The sequence below is a fragment of the Neopsephotus bourkii genome, unplaced genomic scaffold (assembly GCF_033783945.1).
Source record: "Neopsephotus bourkii isolate Nb327-2 ecotype Australia unplaced genomic scaffold, CSIRO-AGI_Nbou_v1 NB_1810, whole genome shotgun sequence".
Taxonomy (NCBI): domain Eukaryota; kingdom Metazoa; phylum Chordata; class Aves; order Psittaciformes; family Psittacidae; genus Neopsephotus; species Neopsephotus bourkii.
Genome location: NW_026902283.1, coordinates 1,043,620 through 1,066,115, shown reverse-complemented (window position 1 = coordinate 1,066,115; position 22,496 = coordinate 1,043,620). Strand labels below are relative to the sequence as shown.

Genomic DNA, 22,496 nt, shown 5'->3' with positions numbered 1-22,496 from the left:
AGCCAGGTGGTCTTCCCCCACTTGTATAGTCAACTCGCCGACACTTCCTTACAGGAAGGCTCCTACTCTCAAAGGCTCCTATATCTCTCCATCTTCTCTAAGTGGCATAAAGAGAGATAAAAATAGAAGGAATGTATGATGAGACTAGAAAGTTATCTTCTCAAAGTATCTGTAGCAGACTATCTTACTATAAAGATCCCCAGATCCACTAGATTTATTGTTCTCTTACAAGGACCCAAACAAATGGTCAATAAATAGCAACAACTTAAATCCAGACTGGTATTTACAATCCAAGATGGATATGCAACAGGATGTAGAACTTTCTTAAAATTTCTAGAGGCATGAACTTGTCCATCAGGAATTAAGATTTCAGTTACCTCAGTTTAGTGAGCTTCAAGGTGATTACATAGCCTGAGAGTAGTTTTATTCAAGGCATAACGAAGTCATAATGGCATAAAAAATTATAATTCACATATCTGAGGCTCAAGAAAACTCATTTGAATTACTCTGAACTGATCCACACTGACTGACACACATGCCATGTTCCACTACATTTTGTGAAAGCTAAGCTTTCTGGAAATCAGTTTTTCAAACACAAAGAATGCAAAAAAAGAAAAAATGTCTATGTACAAAGCCACATTAGCATGGAAATCAGGATTTGTAGTCAAAATCAGCCTCTAATAGAATCAGTTTAGATGCAGGCAGCTGGTAGCACAGTTTTGGGCCTGGCTCACATTCTTTTTGAATGCTAAGAGTCAGAACATATTTTCCATTTTGCATCTTATATGAGAATTAACAATTTCAGATTTCAAAAGGGTGTTTTTTGTGAAGTGCCTTAATGCATTTATTTAGGTGCAAGAAAAAAAATCAATTGCCATCTAAAGGTGGATGTAAGTTGTCTTTTAAGACTATATTAATCTCTATAAATTCCTTCACTTTCAATTTTCACTTTTTTTTTTTTACTTTTTCACTTCCATTTGACTTTTTTTTGAGATTCTTTAGAAAAAAAATTGTTCAAACTATTCTGGAACACTTGAAATGCCTAAAATTAATGCTTTAAGCCTTTTAGAATAAAAGCACCCAAGCTAAAAAAAAAAAACCAAAAAAACCAAAAAAAACAAAACAACCCAACAACAAAAAAACACCAAAACCCCACCAAATTTTGTTTGAAATACGATAGAATTCTAGCAAGATACCAGTTTATCCTGAAGAACTTAAATGAAACTATTCTTCAGTCACAAGAGGAGAAAAAAGGGCATGAAATTAGGTCTCTGACCCTGCAAAAAATGTATCTTCAGTAAGTGACAGCATTCCTATTGAAGAGTTACAGATGGTAAATCATATATAATTTAAATTCTACTATCATAAAACATTTGCAGAGTTAGAACATTTATCCTTTGCATTTCAAATGCACAAGAATTTTATTTTTAAATTGTGATGTATTGACTTCTGAACTCCACAAAACACCATTATAACACATTGATGGCTCAGTACTCATTTCAAAATGCAGCAAAAGAATAGAGCAAAAATCAAAATTTTAAACTAACAGCTACTGAATATCAGTGTAAAAATATTCTTCAGAATATGAAGTTATTATCACTTAAGCACTTAATTTGATGTGTGCACAGACTCACTGAAGTTACTTTCTTTGACATGTAGAAGCAAGCTTAGATTGGAGAAAATCTGAGGCCATATCGATTAAAATATATTTTCATGTTAGGTATGTAGTGTAAAAAATGAATTAATTAAAAACTTTCAAACTTTGATTAAAATGGCAACACTTGGGACATTTTTTTTTAATAAGGCACTGTACACTAACAACTTTGAGAATAAAACCACCTACTCTGATTTCTGAATTGGAAAGGAGGAGTCAAACTTCATGACTTCTCCTCTGAAAGCTCTGTCATTTCAGATAAACAGTAGATAAAGCAAATAAACAGAAGACGGAATTCCAGATGAAATTAGAATTGAAAGCAAACACGCACCTGATGAACTCCCAAGAGATCCACAACAAAAAAAGAAAATATACATATGTAAGGAAAGGACAAAGTCAGACCCAGTAACTGTTTCTGCCTACTCAGCACATAGAAATAAAACAGATATTTGGAGATAACTGTTGCAGATGGTTATTTTTGCAATTTATGAACGAGCAGTTCCTCTACCACACTTAAATGCGTGTGTCATTGGTGTTCCTACATAGGCAGTATTTTAGTTTAAATTCCTAAATGAAAACTTTCAACAAAACCACTTTAAAAGATTATTGCAACATGTCTGGCAGTAAATTGGCAAGTCAAACTCAAAAAGAAAAAAATATATGAGAAATATTACTATTCTTAAAAACTCACCATCACTAAATTTATGAGGTTGGGGGTGGGGCAGAATTAGCTGCATCCTCTCCAACAGCTCACATGTTTAACCACTAGAGAGCAGCTTGACATCTAAATAAGCTCTTTTCTCTATCCCACAATAAAATATGCTTTGCATTAGGCAATCAGATTTCTTCCCCTGAATATATGCAGAATTCCTATTTACAAATGGTGTCATCAACTGTCTTCATCTTCCCTCAACCAGGTGGACAATTTTAGCTGGTTGGTGTGTGCCCCCTTATAGCTTGTCAAAGGGATTACAAATGCTGGCAATCCATTGTTAGTAATTTTTGCTGGATTTAAAACCATCCTGTATCTCTCAATGTAAATTAAACTCTTGAAAGCCTTTTTTCCCCAATACTTATATCAGATAAAAATGCCAAGAACTAGCTTCTCCAACAAGCTACACTTTATGTAGGTTGGTACCCCCCCTCCAATTACAAAATTTTATAAAAACAAAATAAATGAGTACTTCAGGAACTTAGCAAAAAGAAAACAAACCCCAAAATAAACCCACAACAAAACCAACCCCACAAAACCCACTGCACCTTCTTTCCTAATAAGCACAAGAAAGAAATAACAAACATGATTAAGTTCAGTAAGAGAGTCAGAAAAGTCCAGCAAAGGTAATAATATTAACTCATATTGTTGTGTATGACCATAGGCAAGAAGATATGTACTAAATATTCATCAAAAGGCTTACTTTTGTATACCTGATTTTTGTCAGTGTTGTGTCTTGTGCTTTAAAAAAAGAAATACCATTTTAAATCCATGAAAGCTTTGTCAAAGCAATTTCCAGTAAATGTTCCTTAAATGAGGTCTGTAATTGAACTTAAATGCTTGTTCCTTAAATGAGTTCTGTAATTACTGAAATGTTTTTCAGACTTCAAAACATTTCAGAAGTCTGTTTTATAGATTAATGCCCCCTGTACAGCTACTTTTTAATTACAAACAGAAACAATGAAACCATTATTTTAAAAGAACAAAGAAACATCCAGTAAATTCCTAGATTTTCCGCATTATCATATTTGCCAGCTGCCATATAGAATGATATCTACATTTTTCACAGTTTGGATTTTTCAAGTCAGTCATATCCCAGATATTATATACACATTCACTTTTAAACCCATAAATGAGTCTCAGATTACTAAGTAAAAGCTACTTTAAAATGCCTCAAAGACAGAACAAAAGAAACACAGCCCTACAAAACAGACTAAGATGTGTTAAATCTTAGATGCACAGCTAATATATCCACAGCAGCTATTCTGTATCACTCTAGTAAGAAACAAAAATTTAGGTTTATATATAAAGCATGATAGAAAGTATGGATGCATATAATGGAATCAAGTTCAGTAAAGGTGACTACGCTTCTATAGTACCTGAATGGTCATCATTAATGTATTAAACATTGTTCCTAACATATGAAATGTAGATGACATAAGAACAAGCTACAGACAAACTGCATTAGCAGTGCACTGAAGTTTTGTGTCCTGTTTCATGTCCCTCTGCATTCAGGGATTGATGGGATTTTTGCCTCTCTGCCATTTTATGTAAAGCTTGATATATGCAGCCAGGAGCATGAAGGTCAGAGAATGCACCTTTTGTGAGGGTTGGAACATGAACTTTGTGACACCCTTGTGGGACAAAGGGCCCACACACAACAGCACAATGCTGTGAAAGCCTTAAAATTTATGTTGTACTGACTCAAACTGGATCAGGAGAACAGGTGCAGCTCCTTCAAAAAACAAACAAAACCCATGTCTTTCTTTCACCAGAAGCCATGCAGCTTAAAACAAAAGCAAACCTATCCCTCCAAATACTTGGATTTCTAAAGAAAAATTACAGTTGAAAGTAATTTTTCCAACCATCTCCAAATAAATTTCTCTAGTTATCATGGATACTGAAGTATTTAGCATAATAATCACAAACCAAACTGCGTTATTTCAAAAGCGATTAAAAAAAGCAAATCCATCTAGCTGGCATAATCAAAATGTATTTTGGTTGCTTTACTCACTTCCCCTCCAAGGAAATAGGATCAGGCTAATGACATGCTACCCATTATTTAGTGATGGTATTTTAAACCACTTTAGCTGGACAGCATAGATTTCACTGTTCCAGACTCAACTTCTCTGATATGTGATTGTTCAGCTTTATATATCAGCTCAAATTCTTGATAGCATTTACAGTACATAAATAATCCTGTTCATCATCACTAGTTACATCAAAACCTCCTGTGATATCCTGAAATGAACAAGATTTTTAAGTGTTCTCATCTCACAGTAATAAATATTCATTCAACAATCTGTCAGATACCCAGCTTCAAAAGACAACTGGCTTGGAGGCAAATATGTGTTAATTATGGGTTTTGAATTCTTCAGCAATTGAAGCTGTAAACCTGTACTTCCAAATAAATTTTACCGATTTTTTTTTTCCCCATTCTTAAAGAGAAGAAATAGGGGAGGAAAGCCAGAACAGAAAGATCAAGAAGTGTAAGGGAATAATCTAGTATAATATGAATATAATGCTACAATAAAAATTACCTGACCTAGAAGACCTGGCCTTGCAATCCAGGAGGTCAGTGTGACATTATTTAATGTATACTAAAGAAATTGGGCTAAGCTGGCAAGTATGAAGTAAAAGCAGTAGGGATGTTTTTTCCTTTTGGGGAAAATTCATTTACAGCCTACCATTTGTTTAAACACCTTTATCCTTTTCAAGGCAGTAGCAGATGTACCTTTGCACTGGTAATTAAAAGCAGTTTGAAACACAAAGTATTTTACTTATTCCACACGCAAGTAACAGAAAGGTAGAAAAGTTTTAAAACTATTCTTACCTTTTCCAGCTTTTTAGCCTCAATATGTCGCAGCACCTGTTCCCTCCAGTCATGAGGGACTTTGCTTTTTCCTGGAGGGTCTAATAAAGAGTGCTCTGAGTTAACCCTTGGGTTTGATCTCTTTGATGGGCTAGTCCGTGAATAATTAAAGTCACTAACTGACATAGTTCTTTCTGGTATTTCATTCACTGATGGCCTAGCACTCTGTGGTCGGGGTACATTTGGACCATCAATGCTGTATGTCCTAGCAGAAAGAGGTCTCTGTTGCCCAGACATTAATGGTGGAGCTCTTCCCATTGAATGCAAATCTCTGTATGTTAAATAGTCCCCTTCAGGAACCTGTGGCCGCCTTGAAGGTACAATATCCCCAACATTTATAGAAGCTGTAGAAGACACACTGCTTTGCCTTTGAAGAGTGTGTCTGGTTGCTCCTGGGAGCAGTCTATCATTTGGTGGAATAGCCCACATATCTATGTGTCTCCCAGCCATCCGTTGATGAGTATTATACACAGTGCTGGCTCGGACATTGTTATGATTTGAAAAATTCATATTGGCAGAATGCTTAACATAGCTAGGGGTTTCTGTACTGTCAGACCTAAGGAGACGTGAGGGAGGTAAGCTGCCTTGTTCTACTTGGGTGTTTTGTTTCTGGGGCCACAAGGTGTCTTTTGCTGTTGCACTGCTACTGTACTGAATATTATACTGGGGAGCACAGAACATCTGTGCACCACTTGCCGCTGATCCTCTCGCTACATTAGCACCTTCAGGATTGTGATTCGAGTCAAACTTGAACACAGTTTTTGTAGAAGATACTAAATCAGATGATGACGATGACCCAGGAAAAACCTGCAAAGGCTGATCATACAGAAGAGTAGCAGATTTACTTCGGACGATGTTTTTTCCATCTGCACTATCAGGTGCTGATTTTACCACTGAGTTTGGCTGTTGAGATCCATCCTCACTGACAATATTGTATATTTTCAGATCACCAGTGTCCATACTAGTGATGCTATGAGATTTCATCACAGGACCACTTTTCTGTGGGGACAAATCTTCAGTGCTCCTCGAAACAGACAGCTCAGCAGAATCGCCATCAACTGTAGTGCTTCTTGTAAGTTTGTCTTTACTGGGAGACTGTACTGCTTCCTCAGGATGTCCATTTACTTTATTTATAGGATATTTATTTTCATTTTCCAAGTGCTCGCTTTCTTCTTTTGTGTTGTTATTCAAAAAGCCCTTTACTGAAACAACTTCCTGTGTTTGCAACTTTTCTACAGGAACTGGCACTGCCTCTTCACTAACTAGTTTATTGATATTCATGTTTATTTGGTCTAATTTGTGAGACTCCTCCACAGGAGTGCTCAAATCAACACCTTTTCCTATCAGACCTAATCTTTCTTCAATGCTTAATTCATATTCAGACAGATTTGTAACCTTCTCTTGCACGTTTATTTTTTCTTCTACTGTAATCCTCAATTCACCTCCATTTTGTAAAAGATTATTCAAATTTTCATCTTCTCGCCTGGAAAAAAGGATGATTTTTAAAAGAAACTCCAAAAAGAACCAACGTATTTCTTTAAGAACTGTTTTTGAAAAAATAATCAATATCATGCAACACAGCCTTACTGTGCAAAGCAAAGAGCATGAGACCAATATACAACAAGATTTAAGAGATCTATCTTACCACTACAGAAATACATTATACAGAGGGCTCACTTTGGAAACGCTTCTGTCATCTAATTTCGGAAGTTTGTTTAAAAGTAACAGGAATTATTAAAGACTGTGTGAAATTGTCAAAAAGTATGAAGTAAAAACAATTATTTTTTAATCAAATACTTAGGAGTTCCAGCACAATTTTAGAGAAATAGCTTATTTTTACTGGAAAATTTTTTTTAAAGGGCACCTTCTACATAAAACTTCAAGAAGAGTACCAACCTGTAAGTCCGTTCTTTATAGTTTTGAAAAGCATTTTATAGTTATGTTAGTAAATAAATTGGTCTTCAAATTTATGCAAATAAAAACATAAAGCTTTTAAAGCAGTGCAAAAAACATTTTGCAGGGATAATAAATTATAAGTATGAAACGATTATAACTTATTAGTAAAATATAGGAACTATGCTTTGTATATTAAAACTAGCCTCTGACTTTTACTTTGTCCTTTTTTCTTAAAAACAACCAAAAACAAAACCAGAATAAAATCCCAAATCAAAAATTAAAACCTCCAGAAAAAAAAAAGACAAAAAAACCCCATATCAAACAAAAAACCACCAATCCCAAGAGCTATTCTTTAATTTAACCTTATTTTAAAACATTAAAATTTTAATTATTTAGTGAATGATAAATAAATGAATTTAAAAAATAACAAATGCCATCCAGAGGGACCTTGACACGCTTGTGCGGTGGGCTGATGCCAACCTTAGGAAGTTTAACCATGACAAGTGCAAGGTCCTACACCTGGGTCGGAGCAATCCCAGGCACAGCTACAGGTTGGGCAGAGAAGAGATTCAGAGCAGCCCTGTGGGAAAGGACTTGGTGGTGTTGGTCGATGAGAAACTGAACATGAGCCAGCTTCAGTGTGCACTCGCAGCCCAGAAAGCCAACCGTATCCTGGGCTGCATCAAAAGGAGTGTGACCAGCAGGTCGAAGGAGGTGATCCTCCCCCTCTGCTCTCGTGAGACCTCACTTTGGAGGACTGTGTGCAGTTCTGGTGTCCTCAACATAAAAAGGACATGGATCTGTTGGAACAAGTCCAGAGGAGGGCCACACGGATGATCAGGGGACTGGAGCATCTCCCATATGAAGACAGGCTGAGAAAGTTGGGGCTGTTCAGCCTGGAGAAGAGAAGGCTGCTTGGAGACCTCATAGCAGCCTTCCAGTATCTGAAGGGAGCCTATAAGGATGCTGGGGAAGGGCTCTTCATTGGGGACTGTAGTCACAGGACAATGGGTAATGAGTTAAAACTTAAACAGGGGAAGTTTAGGTTGGATAGAAGGAAGAAATTCTTTACTGTTAGGGTCGTGAGGCACTGGAATGGGTTGCGCAGGGAGGTTGTGAATGCTCCATCCCTGGCAGTGTTCAAGGCCAGGTTGGACAAAGCCTTGGGTGAAATGGTTTAGTGTGAGGTGTCCCTGCCCATGGCAGGGGGGTTGGAACTTGATGATCCTTTCTAACCCTAACTATTCTATGATTCTAAGAAATAGCATGGAATATTAAGTAACATTTTTCTATTATATTTGCTCAGTGGTATACAGTCTTACAAACCTGATCTTGGATAGAACAGCAGCATGTGTTTCTTTGTCTGGAGAACAGAGAGAAATATCTTGGCTACTATCAGTATTCAAGGAAACAGAATCAGACATTCGAGAAGGAGAAGAACAGTTGCTGTTATTCTGATTGCTATTGTGGGTAGCTTCATCTGATAAGGAATCAGCATCTTTTGCATCATCTGAAATAAAAATTTGCCAATTTAGGTACAGACACATACATTTTTTTAATAGCCATTTAATTTGTGCATATTACAGAATCTAGAAACTGTCTCTTGTTCTTCATTAATTCTTACTACTGGAAACTAAATGTAAGCTAACTTCTTTGAAAACATAATTTAAACTTACAAAAGACTGTTGGCAATAGTTCCTGCTTTTTAAATATTTGACTCAATGTAAACAGCCTTCATCTGTTAATTAAATTTAACTTGTTGCTTTATTCCAAGTTTCCTCGGCATAACCTAGTGCTACATTATGTAGTATTTCCCCCAAACAATTTTAAAATCGTATTTCTGTTTTTTGCAATGATTCTGAAGTTTTGAATTACATTAGTCTATTAGCCTCTATGAAACTGACTGCTTAATTTGCAGGATTTTGAAAATATGCAGAGTTCCTAATTTTGAGAAATCATTGTTAAATAGCAGTTTATTAGACCGAGAACTCTGAAAAGACCTAGATCACTGGATAAGCTCTGTATAACTTCATAAATTCAAAAAAACAGGAAAGAAAAACTTTGTTCTGCAGAACTGGAATTCAAAGCATCTTGAGCTTTGCAGATCACTTAGGATAACATTTTCAGATTAATTTACGCCTGTGCACATTGATTCTCATACAATGTATGCACACACAATGTATACTACAGTCATATAAAAATATTTCTCTGTGGGACTTCAAGCCATCCATTATTTTCATACAGGTGTACAAATACGTTTAAATTTTCAGTTTAAGACAGTTACAAGTGCCAAAAGCATAATTTTGTGAAACAAATGTCTATCTCCAGAGACAAAAAAGAAGTTCTGACTTCATACTTCAGTCAGGCATAAAAACCCAAAGACAGCATTGATAAACACCAATCTTTTCATCTGCATGTTATCCTTAGCAGACTGTTCCTGCTACCTCTGTGTGGTTCTGTTTCATCCCCACTAAATCTTACCCTTGTACACCTAATGGCCAGAAAAGCCTTTTTTCCTGGGAAGTACTGAACTAGGATATCACATGAAGCAAAATAGTTTGTCCTCCAACTTTAAATTGTGTTTTATCTGACTCCTAGGTAATTCCTTACTCTTAAGGAAATGGTTACCCAGACTGGAATTATCTTTCAGAGAATAAAGAACTTAGGTAATGAAAATAATATTCTGAAGTTCCCTGTTAGATGAAAGAAGAAATAGTGAAGTGACTCTGGAGTTGCCACAGCAGAAGTTTCTTAAACCTTAGGAAGAGAGCACAGCTTCTCTGAGAAAGTTAAACAAACAATATTGCTGCCTAAAGCAGCAATAATCCACAATATCTGAGGGAGGGGAAAATATGGAATATTTCCAAGGTAAATACCACTTTCTGACATCCTTAAGCATATAAAGGCCATGTTCAACTTAACAGTCCCCAAAACACACCATCTCCTTTCTCCCTCTGTTTTCAAACTGATGACAAGAATCAAGGAAATTAGGATGTCAACACAGCTTGCTCCATGACACGTTCATGTATAGGATATTCCTGATTTTTTTCTGCTTCCATTTCTTAACTAGAGAATTTATCATCTTTCAAAATATACAAATCAAATCTGATTTTACATAATTATTTGAAAAAATAGCCATTCTGAGTAAAGTAATTATCAGAATCACACAACACTTTTATTCCTTTTTATGGTATCTAACCTTTTTTGTTATTGCCAAGAGCTACTACTTTTGGTTGGTTTATGGAGGTTTCTATCAGTGGTGGTCTCATTTCTGCCATTTTCATCTCTTCATCAGAGGACAGTTCTTCTGACTCCTGCTAAAGGAAAAATAGCTTTATTCTGTGTATTTTAAAGAACTGCTTAAAGGTTAGGTGAATGCTACCTGAACTATCACTCACTGAACAATGAAGTGGAAAAAATAAGCAACATAACACAGGCATAACATAACAACTGGGTAGTGCATTTGTAGTGCCAGTCAGCTGAATTTAGTCATATTTGCCACTGAATTATCTTTAAGAAGTGGCACATGCAGACTTGCATTGTTGCTGATGAAATCAGTGAGAATGATGCTCAAACTGGTAAATTCAGCTGCAAAAACCTATTTGGAGCCAGCAGATGCAGCCTCTGTTCCACCACCTTCAGTTGAGCTGAAGTCAGAAAGCTATCAAGGAACCAGCTGGGTATTGTTTTTTCAGAAAAAAGCTCAAACTGGAACAGCTATAGAGTAGCACAACCAAGACACTGTTAGGAACGGAAAGGTATGCTGTGAGAAAAGACTGAATGAGCTTGTCTTGCCAAGAGTAAGTATAGCTTGGGTTTATATTTTGAAATTTACACTGGGGTGAATTCCAAAAGGAAGAGAAGTTATTAAACTTCAAGAACAATGGCAGAGGAGTAAAGCAATGCTGAATACACTTAAGCTAGAAATCACTAGTTCCTAATCATAAAATGGAGCGCAGGGCACTTATGAAAGAGATTACCTAAAAAAGCTACAAGAGCAGCCATATAACTACTTCAGTATCCTACTGCTGGTCCTGTATTCTTACCATCTTTTTAAAAAAACAATTTTTTCTAGTAATATTTTGAAGGAAAAACACCCTTCCTTCTCTGAAGTGGAAATTTCTTTCTAGCAAACATGCTTCCCATTACAAATGTTTTAGAATCCATATTGCAGATTGCAAAAATAGTCTGTCAAGTTCTTAAAAGTTTCAGAACATTTAATGTGTGGAACCTACTGCAGCACCATCCTTCCCATGATATAAATATGTGTCCAGTTCTTTGAACTGCAAGAAGGTAAAACCTGACTAAGATGTAGCAAACAAGCTATGATAGTCTTCATTAAAAATGAAACAAAAAAATCCACCCGTTTTTCTCTGCAATTGGAACAGACAACCTCTTCACTGCCTCTACCACATCCTTTTCGATGTGATGTTCAACAAGTGTAACCAGTGTTGAAATGAAAAACTTACACGCATGCAAAGTTTAAATGTCCAGATTCAAAAGCAGCAGAGTTACCAGGTGGTTATTACACAGACGTAAGGAATTCAGCATCCCTGATACACACTGCTGCCTCATTTACTTACTGGCATACAGCCAGCTACAAAGAATTGTTGTCACTAACTTTAGACAACTAATAAGATTTTCTGAAATTATGCTTCAAAACTGAAGAAAAAAGTCAAAACCGGTATTTTCAGAATGTATGTATAAGTAGAAACATGCTACTGGGGAAATAATCAGCAACAACTGCTTGTCATGAAGTCTCTTTAGCACAAGTATGACATATGCATGTTCCACTGCTTATACAACACAGGCAAAAATAAACTACTTGCGAAACTGAAAAAAGCCTTCTACAGGTTGTGACTGGCAACTGATTAAGTAACAAGTTCCAAGATCTGTCATAACCAAGACACTCTAAATAAATGAATACATAGTATTTGTGTGAGAGATGCACAAATCTTCATTTTAAAGACTAAGTAACTCTTCAGAGGTAAATAGGTTAATTTATCAATATTGACATATATCAATATGTAAAGAACATATTCATAACAGTTGACTAATAAACACAGAGGAATATCTATTTTTAAACCCACCTTTCACTTTTCATTTTAAATGAATGTGCATATTCACTTGGTTTTGATTGCTCCCATTAATCAGATATTTTTTCATTTCAGTGACAATTAAATTATTTTAGGAGAATTGATAATCAAGCAAACCCTGGAAAATCCTGTAAAATCTCAGTATGAGTCTTTTCACAGTTCGATACTTCGGTAAGATTTTAATAGAGTTTGCTTTATTCTTCTTTAAATGCAGGTGTCTTTCATTATGAACTTTTTATTAGCTCTTTCAACTTCTAATTAATATGCTTAATAAAATATAATATGAAGTGAGAAAAATATTACACTGCAACCCACCTGTATCTACAGCACTTACAGAGGGCAATTTTCTGCTATTGTCAACATAAATTTTCATCTCCTAGAGTATTCAATACAATACCAGCACAATTCTTTTGACTGCTATGATGTTATCACAATGCCATACCTCAAGCGTGTCTTCATGGTTGACAACTGTTTTTGTGTTCTGCAAGGTTTTAACAAGTGCAGTCATCTGTGAATTTGCGGTGCTGTGCTCAGCTTCTGGTTCAGTAAGCTTCTGCACAGAGCTTGCTGCTGAATATTGCTTTCTCTCATCTGCTTTGTTCTTTATTGAAGCAATTTCTGAAGTCTACAGGATTAAGAATATTAGAAGAAAAAACATCCTGAAAGCTTTTCAATAACATGTTAGAGTTAACGGTATATATTTTAGGAAATATGGAACGGAAAATCTGAGCTTTGAAACTATAAAGCATGAAATGCACCAAGTATGAAATGGTGAGGAATGTCTGCAGACCACTGAGGTTCATTCCCTACCCTCTGTCAATCAGTTTGACTTTCTTCCTTTTTTGGGGTCAATATGTCTCATTAAACTTCTTGTCAAAAAAAAAAGGCCAAGAACATGTACAATTATAACACTAATGACAGAAGCATAGTCCTATCACCTATCATGCTGTTTGAAACTCCTGACTCTTGTGCCAACTTGCTATGATTGCTTTCCCAACTTGGAATGCAAAACCTCCAGTTACAAAGGCAGCAGTAAGATCCTTATAGATTATCCTGAATTTCACTGTGAAGTCTGGTAGAGGACGAGAGAATGACAAAGATGTCATCCTCCAGAAAATGAAGAAGCCAGCTCCTTAACACATCCATAGTTTGATTTGGCTGAAAATCAATTCTCTTTCCTTGCTCTCAGGGTCAGGAAAATTGCTACTGCAAACCAGACATTTACCACAGACATTGTTAGACAGTGAAGAGGCAAGTTCTGTTCTTTAATCTGACTATTTTTCTTGTGAAGTGTTAGTGAGGAGGGAGAGAGAATTAAAAAGAATCAATGACACTCTAGATCTTTGAAGTTCTTTGCAGAGACAGAGGAGAATATTATCCCTAACCTTTACCCCCACATCCTTTACAGAAACTGTCTGGCCTTCTCGTTTTGACTCTTTGGCAGTATCCTCAGAAGATTCTTCATCCTTCAGCCTATGCACAATTGTCTGGACTGTTTTGACCATGTTCTTCAGTTCATCAGGATATGGAGTTGGATATCTCTTCAGGTTGCCTTCCTGTATAGCAATAATCAATAATATTTTGCATTTAATCAAATGCCATAATTAAAACATCCGCTTTAAACAGAAGATGAATTTGGACAAAACACTGTACAACCTAGGATCTCCACTTTGCTGTGTGAGTCTACCTGCACTGATGCGGACTTAAGTTTATTAAACTTAGCAAGACTAAAATCACTTCCTCCCCTCCCCCTCAAAAAAATCCATGTCAATTGATTGCAAGCAGGAATAATTATGACAACTGCAATTTATTTAAACCAGGTAGTCTCCTTGTTATGCCCTATCTTGCCTTAGTTCACCTGACAAGTATTTTCCTTGTGCTGTACTTTAAGTGATCTGACCAAAAAAGCCCAACAATCCAAACCAAAAACACTCAAGCGAAACCCATGATGTTTCACCCTGACAGATACTCTTAACTGAAGACTTGATTTCTTCAGCAAATTCCACACCCAAAGTAAAGGATGGGATTCGTGGGTGGGAATAATAAGAGGGAGGGAAGCACCAAGTATTCAAAAATAAATTCAATACTAACCCGAGGTGGAGCCTCTCTCTCATCTTTGTCTTCATCACACTCAAATGCCACCTGAGCACGCTGTTTCCGCTGTTCCTCCCACAGAGATGGATTGAAACTTTCATTATCAGATATGAACATAACTAAAAGACAAAAATAAGAATAGGATACATTATGCAAAATAAAAATCTTCTTTCTCTTTCTCTTGAATGGGATTGGTGTGCTTTTGTATGCATTCCTAAAAGATAAGAGACTAGCAGCATCACTAATTGAAGATTAGCTGCACGGCCACTGCTTTATGAACTTGGCTGTATTTTCATGATAGTAAAATCCCTCCTCTGAAGTAAAAAACATACACACAGCTGTTCACTAGTATCAACACTCACACTTGAAAATTTTTGGCAGAACTCTCCTGCAAAGTATTTTTATTCCTATATATGTATAAATATGAAAATATTTATTTGCATATAAGAATGTAAATTATATAGATTTATACAGCCTGGCTTCCACGATGTGGTCTCGTTAAGCACACAAGAATGTTCCCCTGATTTCATTTGATTTAAAAATCAAAAATGACTTAGTAAAAAATTTTGCATTATTACTTATCATGAAAAAACCCTAAAGCATCTAAAACTTCAGTAAACATGTGATTTTGCAGAAGTTATACAAATGACAGGAAATGTACAGAGCATTTCTTGCTTAATTTTACAAGAGAGAAAAATTCTTTTGCATAACCACTGTCTCTTACTCTAGCATGTCTCCATGGCTTGTGTTACACTAGCTAGGTTCTAATTTAGCATGCCAGTCTAGTAAATCTGCCAACACCACCACCCCAGTAAATGTATAACCTTCCCTAGTAATGCCAAGACTGTTCATATTAACTTCTATTCCTGCAATAAAAAAATACTTAATTACAGGGCTCAACAAATGCATTGGAATATTTGTTACTCTGTGTTGATTGGGTAAACTTAAAATTCTAACACATCTGAAAGTACTGTATTAGACTTCACTATCACAGAAATTGTTCCTGACCAAAACCAGAACTTGATACTGAACTTGAAAAAATCTAATTTTAAAAAATGCTGTCTACTGGACTTTAAACCTTCTGCTTGGAATGACCACCGCAGAGGCAGTATTCTGTCAAAGACAGACAAATAAGCAGACCATCCCTTGTCTATAGAAAGAAGTCCTGGCACTTGGATATAAAAAAAAAAGTCCAGATGGAGAAAATGCTTTCAGGAACAACTGTGAGCTTCACTGAATCTCCAAATGATTTTATAATTCTCACATTCTAACACAGGTATTGCAGATGCATTACCTGCATTTTACTGCATAAGGCAGTAAAAGTGATGCGCTGTTTACTGCTTTTACTAATATTTTTCATATTCCTTTTTCAGTGTACTAGACACTTGTGCCATAGAACAGCAAATGTTGCCACTAGTCAGATTTTAATTATTTCCATGGATGTGTGCCTCCCCCCCAAACAAGTTCTGTTGAAGCAGCACAAGCTTTTTTTATTTTGCCTGTACAGCAAAGAAAGTGGAGAAATAAAGAGATTTTTCTTCCTCAGGAAATCTGGAGAGGGACTTTTTACAACAGCATGTAGTGGCAGGACCATTGGAATAGTTTAAAGCTGAAACAGGATACAGGTTTCTCAGAGAAGCTCTGGCTGCCCCATCCCTGGCAGTGTTCAGGCAAGACTGGGTGGGGCTTTGGGCAACCTATTGTAGCAGAAGGTGTCCCTGCCCATGGCAGTTTACTTCAAAATTGTATTTAAGTACTATCTAGTAAAAATCATATTAGCTAGACTGTCTTCCCATTATTATTTTCAAAAGTGAGCAGGGTACTTGAGAGATTCTTACCATCCTCGGTCCTTGGTTGCTGGGGGAACATGTAATTAGTAAGCACTGTTTTCTGTGTGTCAGGGTCAGCTTCTTTTTGAAGAGGGATAAGTGGTTTAGACTAGGAAGAAAATGAAAGAAGAATATCTTATGAGAATATATACAGAAAAGTAAATATGATTTACATATCACAGAGCATGCCTCCCCTATTACTTTGAAGATGTTGTATTAGACCATTTCTCCTCTGAGTAATTTTCACAATATAAAGTTATTAACATGTCTGTCTTTGATGACTGGCTTTGAGAACTGAAACTCCGTAACAACTTTTAAGAGAAAAGCAATCACTGGATTTTCAAAATTAACCCAGTTTCTTGCTAGGACATATTACTATCCTGCAGCAGGCACATCTGGAATAGAGAGATATATTTGGCCATTTAAAGCTGCAATCATACAAACAGAAAAAAACTTTACTCAGTTTTTCGTATTAACACAAGGGCAGGGGATTCTTGAAATTACTGTATTAGTAGAAGTACTTTCTACTACATCTAAGGCTAGTGGATTTCTGCCAGCCCTGTACACTTTAATACTGTTCCAGAAATCAACATACAGAGAACTTCAATAGACAGCAAAAATACAAGCCACTAGTGCATGAATTGCTGTTTAACAGTTTACAACTGAGTTACAGAGTTCAAAGGTGTGGCAAGACACATAGCTCAACAAAAGGCATGATGAGTTTCCCCAGTGATACAACTGTGGAAGAAATAGCATGCTACACATCCAAGTACTAGTTTATCAAGCACAAACTCACCTATGTAAACAAGCCTTAGAAAAACAAAATTGAAAATACCTAGTATCTCTAAATTTTATCTTCTAACATCACAGAAATTTGCTGGAAGTATATAAGTCTCCAAAGACAGGAAGGATGAGTGCTTTTTATTTTAGGAGAATGGAAATAGTAATATCAAGGAAGTACTGATGCAAAGACACAATATTAGGTTTCATTATTTAACAGATGACTCTGTACTTGTCAATCCACTAGTAATAAAGTCAACAGTCATCCATTTTTAACTTTAAAATAGTTACCTGATTGTCTGATAGCCACATCGCAGTGAGTTGCTGCAGTTTAGTAAAGGTAAATGGCAAATTCTTCAGTCTATAAATTACAAGAATTTATGTAAGTACATCTATTAATACTGTTAAGACTGCTAAAAGTCAATCCTGCATTAGAATGTAGAAATGTTCAAAAAGGACATTTACAGATGCAGTTAAATTAATAACTATTGACAGTTGAAAGGCAACAGAATTTAATTTATCTTCAAAGCTATATCTGGAATTAATTATTCAATATAATTGCATGCCAATTAAGAAAGAAGCGCTACACCCGAAAACCTTTTTTTTTTTTTTTTTTCCTCAAGACATATATATGGAAAAGTGAACTGCACTGGATAATTGGAGCTATACCATTAATGTATAAATCAAACTACAGATGGAATACATAGAAGCTGGATTGGCAGAACAGCAGGGAGAGCTCAGACTTATCTCTTCCAATATATTTCAATTCTACAAACTGGTGATTCAAAAGAAAGAAATATTTTGTCCATTTTTAATGACCAGCTGTAATAATACACATCTGCCTCTTCACAGAACCATAGAATGGTCTGGAGTGGAAGGGACTTTAAAGATCACCCAGGTCCAACCCCCTGTCACAGACAGAGACACCTTCTATACACCAGGTTGCACAAACCCCATTAAACCTGCCCTTGAACACTGCCAGGAATAGGGCAGCCACAGTTTCTCTGGGCAACCTGTGCCAGGGTCTCATCACCCTCATAGTGAAGAATTTCTTCCTAATATCTCATCTAAATCTACCCTCTTTCAACTTAAAGCCACGCCCCCTTGTTCTGTCACTATGATGCGCTCTCCAGCTTTCCTGCGGCCCCCCACCTTTAAGTACTGGAAGCTGCTCTAAGGTCTCCCTGGAGCCTTCTCCAGGCTGGACAACCAACCCCAGCTCTCTCAGCCTGTCTCCATAGGAGAGGTGTTCCAGCTTCAACAGGTCAAAATCTTGTGTTGTTAGCCCGAGAGCTGGAGGCAGGTGGGGTCTGCCTCCCTTAGCCTGCTGATCAAGCTTCTTTTGATGCAGTTCAGGACATGGTTAGTCTTCTGTGCTGCAGGCACATACTATTTGCTAATGTTGAGCTTCTCAGCAACCAGCAAACCCAGGTCCTTCTCCTTAGGGCTGCTCTCTATCCGGTCTCTGTCCAGCCTGCAGTTACTCCAATCCAGGTACAGGACCATGCATTTTGCTTTGCTGAGTTTCATGAGGTTTGCATGGGCCCACCGCTTGAACCTGTCAAGATCCCTCTGGATCCAACACATTCTCCCTTCCCCATCACGCTCAAGTGTTTTACACTATGCTCTGATACAGTTTTGTGTCCTACATGTGCAATACAGGAGGCTATTACTTTTTGAGCAAGAATCAAAGGTTTCATTAAAATAACCAAATTCCCCACAAAAATAATGTATGTATTGAACTTGTGTCATTAAAGACGGAGTAATAAAATGGAACTGTACAATCTAGAACACAATGAAGTACATTAAATACATGCATTTCAGTCAGCTTTTAAACTGTGCATGAGATGAGGAAAGATAGCATAATACATTCACAAAAATATCTCTACATTATTACTGCATTACACAATTTCTACTTGAATAAACGCATTCACAAACCTATTGTCACTTAGATTGATGACTTTTAATTTCTGCATATCACCCATTTCTTCAGGGAGGAATTCAAGCTTATTAGAATGCAGAAACAAAACTGTTACATGCTTCCAGTTTCCAATCTGAAAAAAAACACCCAAAGAATTAATTAATCTTCACAACTCCAAATTTGCAAATTTTTACTGTTTTAAAACAATTACTATTAAAGCTATCTGTACATCTATAATTAGATTTATTCTTACATATTAAAACCTTGCCTTAGTTTCAGTACACTACCAATAAATGTCTAACTTGCTTAAAAAAATCAGAATTTCATTATTTGAAAATTTGTGTATTAGTATACATTCTCCTTTAAAAACCTACACAATCTACTCAAGAATTATTAATTTATGTAAAAGTTGTACAGACTATGTAGTTAAAAAGATATCCAAAAAATCTTTCACAGTTTTGTAATTAAACATGTACCTCTGGTGGCAGCTGTGTTAAAAAGTTATGATCTGCAGCAAATGTCCTTATATTACAGAGTTGTCCAACAGATGAAGGCAGTGTTTCAATTTCATTGAAACTACAGTCCAGCTCTTCTACTGATATTAACCTAAAAAAAAATTAAATAAAAAAAAAAAATTACTCCTCTACATATGCTGAAAAGAAATATGGTACAAATACCCTTCATTCATACAGCAGTTAATTTCGAGCCAATTATTTGGTTTTGCGATTTTTAAACTGAACTGCCAAACACCAAATTACACATTTCAAAAATCTGCTGATAAATAGGTGAAAAATCTCCCTGTAATATAAAAAAAAGAAATCTATGTGTTCAGATTGACTTCTTACAAGCATTTTGATAGTGGTTCAGTCATTTGAAATATTTACCAGAGCCATGTTACTACCAAAAACCAGATGCAGGCAGCTGACTACCTTTTAAAACATCTTGTTTTCTTTCACATTCAATTTTTCTTTACTATACCTGCATTCCTTCCTGGTAGCTGCATTAAGTGAGGAACATGTGTCTTTTGACAGTAAATAATACATTAAAAACATACATGCTGCTAACTACAACTAAGATATAAAAGTACTTGCTTTCAGTTTTACTGACATTAACATGTAGAAGAAATTAAATGAAGTAGGTGTAAAAACATTCAGAAGAGGAGCCACTGTTACAGAAAAGAGTGGAGAAAGGCAATTCATCCCTTTATTAAGGTGAAACACCTACCCTCCTATGGAGTCTGGCAAATACATTAACTGGTTTTCATCAATTTTAAGTGTTGTTACCTTCTTCAGGGAACCTGTAATAAAATGAACAAGTAAATTAGAAAGGACATTTGAGTTCATTAAGATTAATTTTATTTCAACTGCGCGGGGAGGGGGGAGAGTTACCTACCTACCAACTAAAAACCAAAAAAACATAACAAAACCCAAAACAGACAACAAAAAAAAAACCAACAACAAACCAAAAAACTATGGGCAAGCAATGACATCTGTAGTCCTTGGCATGCCTATAGCGCTATATACCTAAGGAAATAAGCAGACAATTTACAGAATTTGTTTGCTAGCCTACCATGTGTCAGCCATGCAGGGGGAAATACATTTTTTACTGTTACAGTCAACGGTTTCTCATCCATTTACAAAATTTTTATATAAAGTCAAGAATGCTCCAAAGCAAATTTTATTATTCAGCTATGTATTACAGATCTACCCAAAACTGGCACTTTTAATCAACTGAAACAGATCTAAACCATCATTTATTCGTTCTCAAGTGTTCTGTGTCTAAAGTATAAGTTTTTAAGAACATAAAATAACTGAAAATACAAACCAATAGACTCTGGCAGTTGTTGAAGTGAATTACTGGATAACAGTAGGTCTTGCAGGCTTTCACAGCCTGAAATACCTTCTTCAACTACTTCAATGTTGTTTTTAGAAACATCCAAGTAGGTCAGTTGTTTCAAAGTGCCTATGAACTAAAACCAAGAGAAAATAATGTATTCTAGAAAGTGCAAGTTCAAAACAAAAAATCCAGCAGATCTGACAACAGCAGATCTCTCAGGTGTAATGCCAGAGGAAAAGAGAAAGCCTACTTATAATGTTGAAAAAATCAATTTCATGCAACATATCCAAGCTTTATAATGAAATATTTTATGCAGATTCAAACAGTTGATGTTTTTCCACACACAAGCATACCAACATAATTCTGCAACTTTCTGAAGTCAGTCTGCTGCAAATTCAGTGGTTTGATCAGTTACTGTGAATCAAGTAACTGAAGCAGTACAACGGACTTCAAAAATAGATAAGGCTATCACTAGGCTCTCGTAAAGTCTTTTAATGCTTATTTTCCCCTTTTGTGTAAAACTGCATCCTACCTAACCTCAAAACCAACAACGAATCCCTAATTGTAATAAACTGAAGAAACTAGCTAAAATATAAGCTTGTATTACTTTCCCCTATGAACCAAGAATAAGTTTGAAGATGCAGTCACTTTCACAATTAGTTTTACTGTACAGTAAAAATGTTTAATACATTGACTCAACTCTTCAAGGAAGAATTAGCTGAAGTGAAAAAAAGACAGCAAAGAGGACTACTGATCAGGCAAGAAAAGCTTCATGTCAGAAGACTGCTAGTGATTTTAAGTCTGAAAACAGACCAGCTGCTTCCCAAAGTTAAAACACTCATTTACTAGTTTGCTGCAACCTAAGCACAGGTTCACAAGTACTGCAATAACACGTCAGCCTAAACTCCATGTAACTCTGAGAGATGTTAAGAATGCACAGTCAAAAGAACATTTTGTCAGGAGCTGGCTATGCTCCCTCTATACAGATGGCACCTGAATAGGCACTCCATGCTTTACAGCTGTGACCAGCAAAATTTCACAGAACATACTTATCCTGTAAATTCATTCTTGCTGTCTCGTGCAAAATAATCCCTTTTTGGAAGGACCCTAAATTTGATTGAGGATTTGATCTATGATTTTACCCCTGAATTAGACCATAATTTTTACATGAGAATTATGTAACTTTCACTGAAAGAAAAGCTGTGTATGCAGCTCTCATGACCCATGACAATTTCTAAGTGAACTAGTTAAGCATTTAAGCGGCATTTAGCCTTTTGGCTTTAAGTACAATTAAAAATACATTGCAACTTTAACATATATAATCACTGACAAAGCGAAAACCACTGTAAATTAAGATACTAAATATAAAAACTTACCCCTGGAATAAGTGTTAGTCTATTACCATCCAACCAAAATTCCTTTAACCCACTCAGTTGTTCAAGTACTTCAGGCTGTAAAGGGAAGTAAATTTTAAAAAAGTTTGTTGTAAAAAAAAAAAAAAAAGAAAAAAAGTGAAAGGCAAAACCAACTTCATTGATTACTCTATTGCAACTTTAAGTAATACCTTATTATAGCTGCTAAACACACTTTTTTCACTGGCTCAAAGAAAACCCAGATAATTCACTTATGGAAATGTAAATATATATTAGATATACAAAAATCTCTTAAAAACTTCACCACAGCACTATATTATCTTTATAGAAAGGGAGGGGTTTTTGGTTTGGTTTTAGGTGGGTTTTTTTTTTTTTTTTTTGGTGTTTTGTTTTTGTGGGGGTTTTTTTGTTTGGTTTGTTTTTTTTCACAGGC

General features: G+C 35.9%; 1 protein-coding gene across 7 annotated transcripts in view; it reads right to left on the bottom strand.

The window, feature by feature from the left end:
- The window catches only part of ERBIN (erbb2 interacting protein), a 113,167-nt gene that overhangs the window by 10,810 nt on the left and 79,861 nt on the right, over positions 1-22,496 (bottom strand). For 4 of the 7 annotated variants that reach the window (XM_061342635.1, XM_061342640.1, XM_061342637.1 and 1 more), the window contains 13 exons: positions 22,067-22,141; positions 20,679-20,823; positions 20,079-20,151; positions 19,331-19,460; positions 18,872-18,987; positions 17,225-17,294; positions 16,163-16,262; positions 14,322-14,443; positions 13,616-13,786; positions 12,673-12,855; positions 10,334-10,451; positions 8,461-8,644; positions 5,200-6,721 (listed from right to left, as the gene is read on the bottom strand). In XM_061342635.1, coding sequence (XP_061198619.1) covers positions 5,200-6,721; positions 8,461-8,644; positions 10,334-10,451; positions 12,673-12,855; positions 13,616-13,786; positions 14,322-14,443; positions 16,163-16,262; positions 17,225-17,294; positions 18,872-18,987; positions 19,331-19,460; positions 20,079-20,151; positions 20,679-20,823; positions 22,067-22,141 — 3,009 coding nt within the window. The remainder of the gene's footprint in view (positions 1-5,199; positions 6,722-8,460; positions 8,645-10,333; positions 10,452-12,672; positions 12,856-13,615; positions 13,787-14,321; positions 14,444-16,162; positions 16,263-17,224; positions 17,295-18,871; positions 18,988-19,330; positions 19,461-20,078; positions 20,152-20,678; positions 20,824-22,066; positions 22,142-22,496) is intronic. The other 3 variants (XM_061342638.1, XM_061342641.1, XM_061342639.1) reach the window with 2 other exon arrangements.